At 22.1% G+C, this 12,401-nt stretch overlaps 1 protein-coding gene across 1 annotated transcript; it reads left to right on the top strand.

Moving 5' to 3' along the window:
• Nucleotides 1-695: 695 nt before the first annotated feature.
• INS49_011817 (uncharacterized protein) lies at nucleotides 696-1,349 on the top strand (the record flags this gene model as incomplete). Its single annotated transcript, XM_043172526.1, has 1 exon — nucleotides 696-1,349. One exon carries the CDS (start codon nucleotides 696-698, stop codon nucleotides 1,347-1,349), a length of 654 nt encoding a protein of 217 aa, XP_043024271.1.
• Between the last annotated feature and the right edge of the window lie 11,052 nt (nucleotides 1,350-12,401).

Here is a 12,401-nt window from a genome sequence, read left to right on the forward strand (position 1 = left end):
AGAAACTTGTAACTTTCCCCGATAAAAGCGCCTTGGTCTAAGCGAAGATGTAAAAGACACTGCATACGCCGCCATCGTCCAACCTGTCGTCTGGTCGATCAGCCTGGATCCCAAAGACTGTCAACTTTCCAATTGATACAGAAACCGTGCTTTTCTTCAGGTATGTGGCAGCCCAGGTGCAGGTGGCTCATGGCTCGTGCCTAGATGCCTGTTCGGGCTAGTGGGGTGCCGCCCGGTGGGTGAGCCAGCCCGACCAGGCAGGACCCTGGCTTGAAACGGCAGAGCACGCGTTCAGTAACTGTGCCCAGAGCAACGAAACCTCGGCCCACGCTCTGGACAGATCCCATCGCGGTGAGTGCCCATGATCCCTCAAAACCACTGCACTTCCTCTCCACCACTCGCCCATCGCTGTTCGGGCTTCAAGGCTCCTATGCTGGCAGCAGCGGCCGTGTTGAAGAGAGCGCCCTAACCCTAAGATTGCACCACACCGTTTGGAACGTGTCCTCATCTTGCCAGCGCTGGGTCGATTGATGACCTGGACGGAACTCGTCTCGCTCGTCAACCAACGGGCACACACACACACACACACACACACACACAGAGGGAGACACAGAGAGAGATTGGAAAGAGCCGGGCCTATGCCGGTCGCCGACACACATCCTCCCACACCAGCCGTGTGGTGATCCTCACCCGCCATGGGGCCACTCATGACAACCGCCGTCCGGGCGCTCTTCCTCAAAGCCGGTGCCAACGTCACCGCCCAGCTGGCCTCACGCTGGCACACCCAGGACCCCATCCCCCAGCCCATCGACCGCCAGCGTATCGTCGAGTTTGCCATCTACGGCTTCTTCCAGGCCCAGCTTGGATACTGCTGGCACATCTTCCTCGAGCGGCTGTTCCCCAGCCGCCACTCCCTCCCGGCCGAGTCGCCCGCTCCGCCAAAGCCAGAGAAAAAGGACGACGACGAGGAGCGCCGCATGAGCACCGAGGGCACCTCTGCAAAGTTCCTCGAGTCCCTGAGGGCGACACGTACCGGGGTTAGATGGCCCTGCATCATCGCAAAGCTGGTGCTCGACCAGACCGTCGGCATGGTTACCTTTCTCACCATCTTTCTCGTCTGGACCAACTGGTTCCGCGTCGACACTTTCGCCGAGATAGCAGCCATATGGAGGGCAAAGCTGTTTGTCATCCTGTCCACCGGTTGGATGATTTGGCCTTGGGTCATGCTGCTTAACTTTGTCTTCGTGCCGGTAGAGAAACGGCAGTTCGTGGCTGTTTGCGTTGGCTTCTGCTGGAATGTCATACTTAGTCTCCTTACCCATCCTGACCCGCCTCACTCACATCACTGAGGTACGAAGTCGGCGGGAGGCTGAAGATTCTGTACATTGAAACCCGAAAGCAGTAGCACAGGCTGCCATCCGTCCCATCCATCCCGCCCAACGCTCCACTGACAGGGCCACGCCCTCAGTCGTGCCCAGGGGCACCTAGGCTAGGGGTTGCCAGCCACAACTTACCTTGACTACATCTCCAAGCAGCAAGTTCTTGATCTGCGCAAGCCTCGGCGGCTTCTTGAATTCAGATGGGTCGTGCCGGCTGCCCTCGATTACACGATCGCCTGCGGCGGTAAAACGCGGCTGACTGTCTCAAGCACTATGTTTGTGGGTACTCGTTGAGATAAGCGTTTCTCTGAGTGTTGAGCTGTCCTGATGCTGCTTGACTGAGCTAAGCGAAGAAGACGAGAAGGAAGCTCAACGGGTGGGACATCTGGATACCTTGAAAGGTCAGGGAGCTTGAGTCAGTACAGTATTGTGGCAGGGCAGTAGCCTGAAAGGTACTCAACCCAGGCTAAATCTGGTTCTGACATGGCTGCGCAAAGAGCAAGGAATGGACACAAAAAAAATATCAACGAGCTTGCAGGTAAGGAGAGTGTGTGGCATGCGACGTGGCAATGCCCCCCTCCCAAGACAGGCCCGTGTGTCAAGCTGGCTTTCTCTGGCTCACGTGGGCAGCGGCATGAAGGTTGTATAGCGGACAGTCTAAATAAATTGGAATTTTGAACACGTTCAGTTAAGGTCGGACGCCAGCGTTAGGAAGACAAAAGGCAAAACCAATGATACAGCGCATGCCCCTGCGGTTCATATGATGTGTCTAAGCCCGTCCCACGGTCAGCGCGATGCGAAGTGTGAATGTATTACGCGCTGGCATGGCGTGCGCGAGAATGCGAATTAAGAAATCATAGATCAAGAACAATCAGCCGGAAACTGCTACAAGCATTGTATTGTGTGTACTGTGAGAACGGAGTGGCGGGAACGGACAACGAAGTTTGCTGCGCAGGTCACCGCACGATGTAAGACAACTGGCTGCATGTGGTGCGTTTCCATTGATACCCAGGGATGAGTAGCTGTTCAGGCTATGACTTGGATGGTGGTGCTGTCCCAGTAGATGATTTCAGAGGGTTATTCGAAGCGCTCAGTAAATGCCGGCATTGGCAAATCAGGATTGACTGCTGCATATATCCCCTCGCATACAGACCATAAGATGACAGTGTTGCACTGAACTCTAAAAGCAGTAAGATCCTTAACGGTATATATCAGCATGGCTTATCCGCCAATCATCCATCCCATTGTGCGACAATAAGCTGCAGGATATCGGGATCAGAAGGCGGGTGTCTTACATGCAGCTCAGTAAATATCCAAGCGCCTGGTTCGACAACCAGGTCAACTCAATCGCATTCACAGGCTTACAATACTGACCTCGAGGAACGGACTTCCAGTATATTTCTAGGATTCATTTGACATAAGCTTTTGATCAATACACTAGCTGGCAGTTATGGCGCGGGATGAGAAGCATGATTTGGGTCTCCCCAAGGGTGCCGATCAGAGGAACAACACCTCGGCAGCGTTGCCCAACGTCCAGCAGAACCAGTCGCTCCTGGAAAAACAAGGTGGTCTCGTTTTTAATCTATACATATATGCTTCTTAAGCAATATGCATCCAATCCCTTTATATAATAATAAATGCTTAAAACACCTACATTAAAAAAAAAATAATAATAATAATAATAATAATAATAATAATAATAATAATAATAATAATAATAATAATAATAATAATAATAATAATAATAATAATAATAATAATAATAATAATAATAATAATAATAATAATAATAATAATAATAATAATAATAATAATAATAATAATAATAATAATAATAATAATAATAATAATAATAATAATAATAATAATAATAATAATAATAATAATAATAATAAATAATAATAATAATAATAATAACATAAATATTTAATAAATAATTATATTATATTTTATATATTTTAATTTATAAAAAGTTTTAAAATAATTAACTTTATTTTTATTATAAATATAATTTTAAAATATACTTTTTTAATATTATTAATAAAAATAATATTTAATTAAAAAAGTAAAAATATAATAATAAAAAGCACTTTATATAATATTTATAAGTAATATATATAATATATTTATATTTTAAAAAATAATAAATAATTTTAATGCTTTAATTAAAATAATATATTTTTAATATATATATAAATATATTATAATTAATTCTTTATAATTAATTCTTTATAATTAATTCTTTATAATTAATTCTGTATAATTAATTCTTTATAATTAATTCTTTATAATTAATATTAATAAAATATATAAAAATTTATTATTATTATTAATATTATTATAAAGTTAATAAAAATAATTATAATAAAATAAAATTATTTTTTAAATTATATATATTATTTATATTTTACTTAATATAATTTATTATTAAATAATTAATATTACTTTATAATTAATATTTATAATATTATTTAATTTTTATTAACTTTAATATTTACTTAATATAAAGAAATTAATTAATATTAATTACTTTTAATTTCTTATTTTTATTTAATTTTATTAATTAAAAGTTATTAAAATTTATATAAAATAACTTTTTTAAATATTAATTATATTTTAAGTTTTTATATTAATTTTATTTTATTTTATTTATTTAAATATTTAATATATTAAGATTTAATAAATATAATATATATTTTTTATTTAAAGAAATTAAATTTCTTAATTATTTAAATAATATACTATTTAAATAAAAATAATATAAAACCCTTAAATATTTCTTAAATAATATAAATTTTATATATTTTAAAATAAACTTTATATTATAAAATAAATTAATAATACTTTTATAAAAATATATATATTAATTAATATAAATTTAATTAAATTAAAATATAAATGCTTATTTAATATATAATTAAATAAAATGCTTAAAAACTTTCCTTATAATTTTTTAATATAAAAAATATATTTAACTTTTTATTAATATTATATAATATTAAATTTATTAATAAATATTAAGCTTAATGCTTTATAAATATATAATTTAATTACAAACTTAAGTTTAATTATTTTTATAATTATTAAAAGGCTTTTTATAAAGATTTAAAAATTATTTAAAATTAATTTAATTTAATAATTAAAAATAAACTGTAATTATTAAATATATTAATATAATAAGTTAATATATTTTAATATTTATAATTATTTAAAGCATTTATTATTTTATAAGTTAAGTTATAAAGTTATATTGTTTAAAAAATTTAATTATTAAATTTATTTTAAAGAAATAAATAAATAATAAAATTAATTTAAAATTAATTTAATATTTTAATAAGCATATTAAATAATAAATAAAAAGTATATATTAAATATTAATATTAAATAATTATAAAAGCTATATATTAATTAAATTATATTAATATTATAAGAATAATAAAATTATTTTTATTAATATATTATTATATTGTTTTATTTACTTTAATTATTAAATATTATATTATATTTATTTTTAAAGTATATATATAATAATTAAAGTAAGCGTTTTATTTATGCTTTTATTAATTATATTATTAAATTTAAGTTTGTTTCTTATATTTATAATAAGTTATAATAAGATTTATATAAAAAATAATATTTAATTTATATTTAAAGGAATTAAAATCTTACCTTAAAACTTAAATTTTATTATTTCTTAACTTAATATTTATTTATAAACTTTAATATAATTCTTTTTTATTTCTCTTTAATATTAAAAATCTTAAATATTATTTAATGCTTAATACATTATTAAATAATTAAGTTATATTAAAAGCAAGATTTTTACTTATTAAAAAAGCTTCCTTATATTAATTATAAAGTATTATAAGGTTAGTTTAAGGCTAAGCAGGAAAGGTTTTTTTTATTGCTAAGGTTATTATTATTAATAATAATAATAAAATTATTTCTTGCCTTTCTTTTTTTTATAAAAAATAAAGGTAAGGCATTTTTCTTTTTATACCTTGCTAAGTAATTAGCTACTTTAAATTATAATAATTTTTCCTTTTTTAATTAATAATTATTTTAATTATTAATTAATATTAATTATATAAATGCTTTATATATATAATTATATAAACCTTTATTTTAATATATATTTCTTTTATAATATTAATTAATTTATTTCCTTTTTTTCCTTTTTTCTTTTTTTATTTAATATATAATTACTTATTTATTATACTTTACATTATTAAGAAATATTTGTTTTATATTTATTAAAATATTAAAATATACTTATATATTATAAAAAGCTTGTTTACTTAATAATTTATAAAGGGGCAGCATTATATATATATTATAATATATGTTTTTTATTATTAATTAAGGCCGCTTTACATAATTAATATTAATAACTCTTTTAAAATACTTTTATAAGCTCTTTATTTTTTAAAGCTTTTATAATACTTTTTCTTTTATAATTATTATTTTATACTTTCTTTTTCTTTTATAATTATTATTTTATGCTTCCTTTCTTTTTTATAATTATTATTTTATACTTCTTTTTATTATTTTAAACTTTCTATTATTTCTTTAAGTTACTTCTTTATAATATTTTTAAAAACCTTTTTATTAATTATTATATTATAATTATTATAAAGTTTTATAAAGCTATTACTTTTTATATTTATATTAATAAAATAATAATTATTATAAAGAATTTAAATATATTTAAGTTATTTAAAATATATTATTTAATATTATTTAATATTATAATTATAATTAAAAATATATAATGTATTTTAAAACTTTTTTAATATTATTTAATTCTTAATTATATTTTTATATTTAATTTATCTTAAATAATAATGATTTCTTTAATAAAATAAAGTGATTTAATTCCTTATATTTAAGTAAGTTAATTAAACTATATTATATATTAATATATTCCTTTCTTAATAATTTTATTAACTTTATCTTTTTAATACATCTCTTTAAACATCCTTTTTTAATAATACTTTTAAAAGAGTATATATAATTATTGCTTGCAAATTATACTTCCCGGCCAAAAGATTATAATAACTAATCTAAGATTAGTTTCTTTAAGTAATATATAAAAGCCGTACCGTTATAACTTTCTTTAATAATTTAAAGTATTTATATTTCTTTTCTTATAATAATAAAATTAAGTTTTTTCTTAATATTAACTTTATAAATTTATTTAATTTTAACTATAAAGAAATTCCTTAATCCCCTTTTTTTAATAAAGATGCTTTTACCTTAAAAAGTATTCTTAAAATATTTAAATTACTCTTTAATAAAAGTAAGCTTAAAAAAGTTATTTTTAATAATTGTAATAATTTAATATATTAAGTAATAAATATTAAGTTATTTATAATGCTTTAATTAATAATAAAGATTTTAATATTAATTGCATTATTATATATATTTTAAATACTTCTTAAAATTATTATTTTATATCTTTTAATAAGAAAAAAAAAAGGAAAAATGTATTATAAGTAATTATTAAGTATTATATTTTTATTTATTTAATAATCTTAATATATAATATTAAAATTAATTAATATAGTTAAGTATATATTTCTTAATTTACCTTATTTTTACTTTATTAATTCTTTTTATTTTTATTACTTATTATTATTAATATATACCTTATATTCTTTTATACTTTATAATTATATCTTTTATATAATTTATATTCTTTTTTTAATTTATTTATTATATTTAAAAAGCTATTCTTTTTACTTAATTAAATAATAAATTTCTTTATTTTAATATATTTTATTTTATGCCTCCTTAACCTTATATTTCTTATTAAGGTTTATAAGGTTAATTATATTAATATTTAACTCTTATTTATCTCTTTCCAACTATAGTTTAAGCTTATTTATATAAAAAATATTATAAATTTAAGAATAGCTAAGAAAAAAAATAAATTAATAAGTTTATATTTTAATTTAATAAATATTTTAATATACTTTAAAGCTAGCTTTTTAAACCCTTTTAATTTAATATTATTTAAAGATAAAATAACTTATTTTTTTACTTTAAACTTTACAAAAAATATAATTAAAGTTATAATTAATTTAATTCTTATATTTTACGTTTTTTTAATATTTCTTTAATAACTTTCTTAGTTTTTTAAGTTTCTTTAATTTATTATTTATAATCAAGATTTTTAATTTATTTTTTAAATAAGTTATACCTTTATTATAAGCTTTTTTAACTTTTTATAAGTTAATAAAAAATAATAATATTTATTTTATAAGAACTTTAAAAGGTATTTTACTTATAATTTTATTAACTTAAATATTAATAATAAAATAAGTTAATAAAAATAACGTAGCTAAAGCTTTTTAATTATTATTAATAAAATAATAAAGATAATACTTAAATACTTAATTTATTTATTTAATTTATTTATTTATTTAAAAATAAAAAGTTATTAATAATTAAAGCTTTATTTTTAATATTATAATAATTTAAAACGTACTTATAAAAATAAGCTCTTTATTTAATATTATATTATTTAATAATTTAAAATAAATTTTAATCTTATAATAAAAGAAAAAAGTTAAATTATTTATAATAATATTTTAATTAATAAAAAAAGAATATTATTTTTTTATACTTATTTATAATTATTAAAATTAAATTTATTAGCTTTTATTAATATTATATTAAAGATAATTTAATTATAAAATTTATTAATAACTTAATTATTATAAGCTTGCCTTATGCTTTTAAAGCTAAAGGTGCTTAAATAAGGTTTATATTTAAATTATAAAGAAAGAAGTTTACTCTTTATTTATACTTACGTTAAAGCTTATTTTTATAAGGCTAAAGCCCGCTAATTAATTATAATAAGCAAAGCTTAAACCATAATATTAAATATTAATTAATTAAAAATAAAAAGATTATTAAACTTATTATATTAATCTTTATTTTTTTTAATAAAAGAAATATTAAATAGCTAATAAAGTCCTTTATTTATTAAAATAATTAACTTTAAAATTATAATAATAATAATAAAATATCTTTTAATATAATATTTCTTATCTTAAAATATATATATAAAAATATTAATAAAAAGTCTTTTTTATATAAAATTATAAATTTAATAAATACTTTTTATAAGTTATATTTAAAAGCTAAGCCTTTAAGGTATAACTTTATAAATTTTATTTTTATATAATGTAAATTAACTTAAATAAAAGAAAGAAACATAGTATTATTTTTATATTTAAGCTCTTAGCCATAAAATATATTAAGCTTTTAATAAAAATTTATTAATTATTTTAATAAGCCTTAAAACCCTTAAAGTTAAGCTAATATTTAAATTATTTAAGCATAGCTTTTATTAATACTTATATTTTATATATTAAATATAAATAAAAAGGGAATTCTCTTAATTTATTTTCTAATAAATATTAAACTTTTTTTAAAAAATATTTAAAAAAAATTATAATAATAATTTTAAAAAATATATATTTATAAAATTAAAAGGATTTATTTCTTATTTCTCTTAAATATAATTTAATTATTTAAATATAATATTAATTAAGTTTTTCTTATTAAGTTAATATTTAATTTAAAAATTAAACTTAAATAAATATATAAGTTATTAAACTTATTTAAAGATTAATTTTTTTTAATTTTATAAACCTCTTAAAATTAATATAAATAAAAAAAGTATAAATAAGAAATTATACTTTCTTAAAATATAAATATTAATTTATTTAAGAATAAAATATAATAAAATATTAATATTTTTTATTATTATCTTTATAATATTAAATAATAATAACTTTCATATTATAAATAAATATATTTATTATAAATTTAATAAGTTATATTAAATTAAAATAATAAAATAAAAAAGTTATAATAAAGCGGATTTTAAATATATTAAAGGCCTTTTAAATTATAAAATCTTTTAAGGCTAAAATATTAAATATTTTTAACTTATTTTCTTTTTATATTTTCTTTAATTATAAAGTTAAGAATTATATAATTCTTAAGAAATCCTTAATAAAGTATTAATAAAAATTATAAACCTTAATAAAGTTTTATATATTATAATATATTTAAATAGCTAGCTAATTTTATAAGTTACATGGTGCACTAGTTATGTACTTGGCTTCTTTTCATGGAGAGCATAGGTTTAAACCTTGCTATGGCTGCTAAAACCTTTTTTTTAAGAATTTTCCTTTAATTATATAAGTATGAATTGCGGCTTACTTACTCATAACCCCCCCCCCCCCTGCCAAAAAAGCTATATATAAAGTACCCTAGAAAACCTCATTAAAGCTAATAAATAATAAGTTATAAGCTAACATGCCTTAATAAAAAAAGCGTTAAATGTCTTACCGCAAGAAGTAAAAATAACTAAATCCGTAAATTAAGTAGCTTTAAGCAGCCCTTAACTAGCTTACGCAAGGGCGTCGCGTTAGCAAATACACCTTTGCAATATAATGGGCCGCAAAAAGTATTACCCACACCCCCTTAATTCCAAGCACCTATATTATTACCCTTTAACTTTAATTAATTATATCTTTATAAAAGAATTAAATTAATATAATTAACTTATATAAAATTAATTGCCAAAAGCTTTAATTTAATACTTAATATATTAACCTTATGTAAATTTATAGGCTTATAGCTGCTTTAATATAAATAAGATAAGGTTATTAATCTCGCCTTAATTAATTACCCATTATACCTCCTTTATATATTGCTTAAAATAAGCTAAATTTACTTTATTTAAAGTATACTCCCATAAATTAAGAAATATAAAATATATCTTATTTTTTAAAAACTTTTAAATATACTTAATTAAGTTTAAATTAAGTAAATATATAAGCTAATTCATTAATAAAACTTTATAATTTATAAATTATTTTATTACCTTTTTTATTATATAAATCTTTGCATTATCTTATTAAAAATCCTTTATTTCATTATATAAAGGCAAGAAATACTCTTAAAAAACCTTTAAATAAAAGTTTTAAGTAAATTTATTATATTTAAAAGTTGCATTTCGCTTTATAATAATAAGGTTACTTTAATTATTAATATAAATATACCCTTATATTATTATTATAATTATAAACTTTATATAATTTTTTAATTAATTAAGTTTAATATATATTGCTTTATAAAAAAGCATTAAATAAACTTTAAAGATTTTATAAGGTTATTTTATATAATGCACTTATTAAAGAAGATTATTTAATAAGGATTATATTTATTAAATATAAATTGCAAAACTTTACATTATAAGGTTAATTAAAAATCATTAACTCTTAATAATTAATTAAGCTCTTTAATCCATTCCTTTAAGAATTTAAAGCATTCCTTTATATCTTCTTTTAATAAAGATATTTACTTTATAGCTTATTAAAGGCTAATATAAAACTTATTTAAAGCTAAGCGAATTATATTATTAATTATATTAATATTTAAGTCTTTTTAAATTATATTATAAATTGCTTAAGCATTTCTTTATATATATAAAACTTTAATTGCTATAAAGAGTAATTATTAAAGTATTTAAGATAATTAAATTATAGCTTAATTTTAAGTAATTACTCTTTTAATTATTATTTCTTATAATAAGTAAGTATATAAGTATTAATGCGCGCATTTATTATAACTTAATAAAGAGGCATATTATAATTTATAATAGCAAGCATAGCACTTTTTTACATTAAATTAACATTATAAGAAAACTTATAATTTATAAATATCTTTAATAAAAAAGAACGTTTTTTAAGAGGCATAGTTATTATAAAAGAGAAGTTTTTATTTAAAGGGTTTATCTTTATATAATGCGTTTTTATATATAGGTTCGTAATTATGGGCCGTACTTTTTGCGGCCCACTGTATTGCATTAAAAGTATTGCAGCCCCTTAATAAAGAAATAATAACCCTTTGCTAAGATAATTATAAAGTATTTACTTTTAAAGAAATAACCTTAATTAAAAGCAGAATTTAAGGAAAAGCTTATTATATAATTTAATAGCAGCTAGCTTTATAATAGCTTAGGAAAGTAAAGGTAAGAACTTTAAATAAAGGAAAGAAAGCATATTAATTTTTATATAGCCTTAAGGCATAGTTTTTTTAATATAAGTAAATTAATAAAGTGATTATATGTTATATAATAAGCGCTATATATATATAGCAATTAAGCTTATATATAATAAGATTATTATTATTATTAGCTAATTTTATATTATTTAAACTTAAGTAAAATTTATAAAAGTCCCTTTATTATTAATAATAAAATTAAATAATTTAATTTAAGATTTAAAAAATAAATATTTAATAATATTAATATAAACGTTTGCTATTATAAGTTATTTTATAACTTTTATTAAGTATTTTTAATATATTTCCTTATTTAAAGAAAAAATAAAACTATTATTTAAATATATAATAATATATATATTAATATAATTATTTATAACTTTAATAATAAAAGTTTAAAATATAATAAGGATATTAATAAAGTTAAAAGGCATTATTATATATTTATAATAATTATAATATATTTAAAAAGTAATCTTTTAAATATCTTTTTTTATAATTTTAATTTTATAATATATATTAATAAGATTAATTTTAAAAAAGATATATAAGTTAAAAATTTAATTTATAATTTTAAAAATTAAAAGGAAATAATAATAATTTTTTATAATAATTTTATTAAGGCCTTAATAATTTATATATAATTAAAGTTCCTTATTACTTTTAAATATAAATAAAATAAATACCTTAATTAAGCTTTAATTAAATTAAATTTATTTATTAATAAGGTTTTTCTTTAAATAAACTTATAAGGCCTTAAGTTTATTTTTTAAAGGTTATAATAATAAGAAAAACAAATAAGGTTTTAAATTAAATAAATATTTTATAATTAATATATTTTATTAATAAAAGTTTTTTTACTTTAAATTAATTAAATAATATATTAATAAAAAGTTAAATATACTTTAATAATTACTTCTTTTAATACTTTATTTA

Source organism: Diaporthe citri, assembly GCF_014595645.1.
Source record: "Diaporthe citri strain NFHF-8-4 chromosome Unknown scaffold_5, whole genome shotgun sequence".
Taxonomy (NCBI): domain Eukaryota; kingdom Fungi; phylum Ascomycota; class Sordariomycetes; order Diaporthales; family Diaporthaceae; genus Diaporthe; species Diaporthe citri.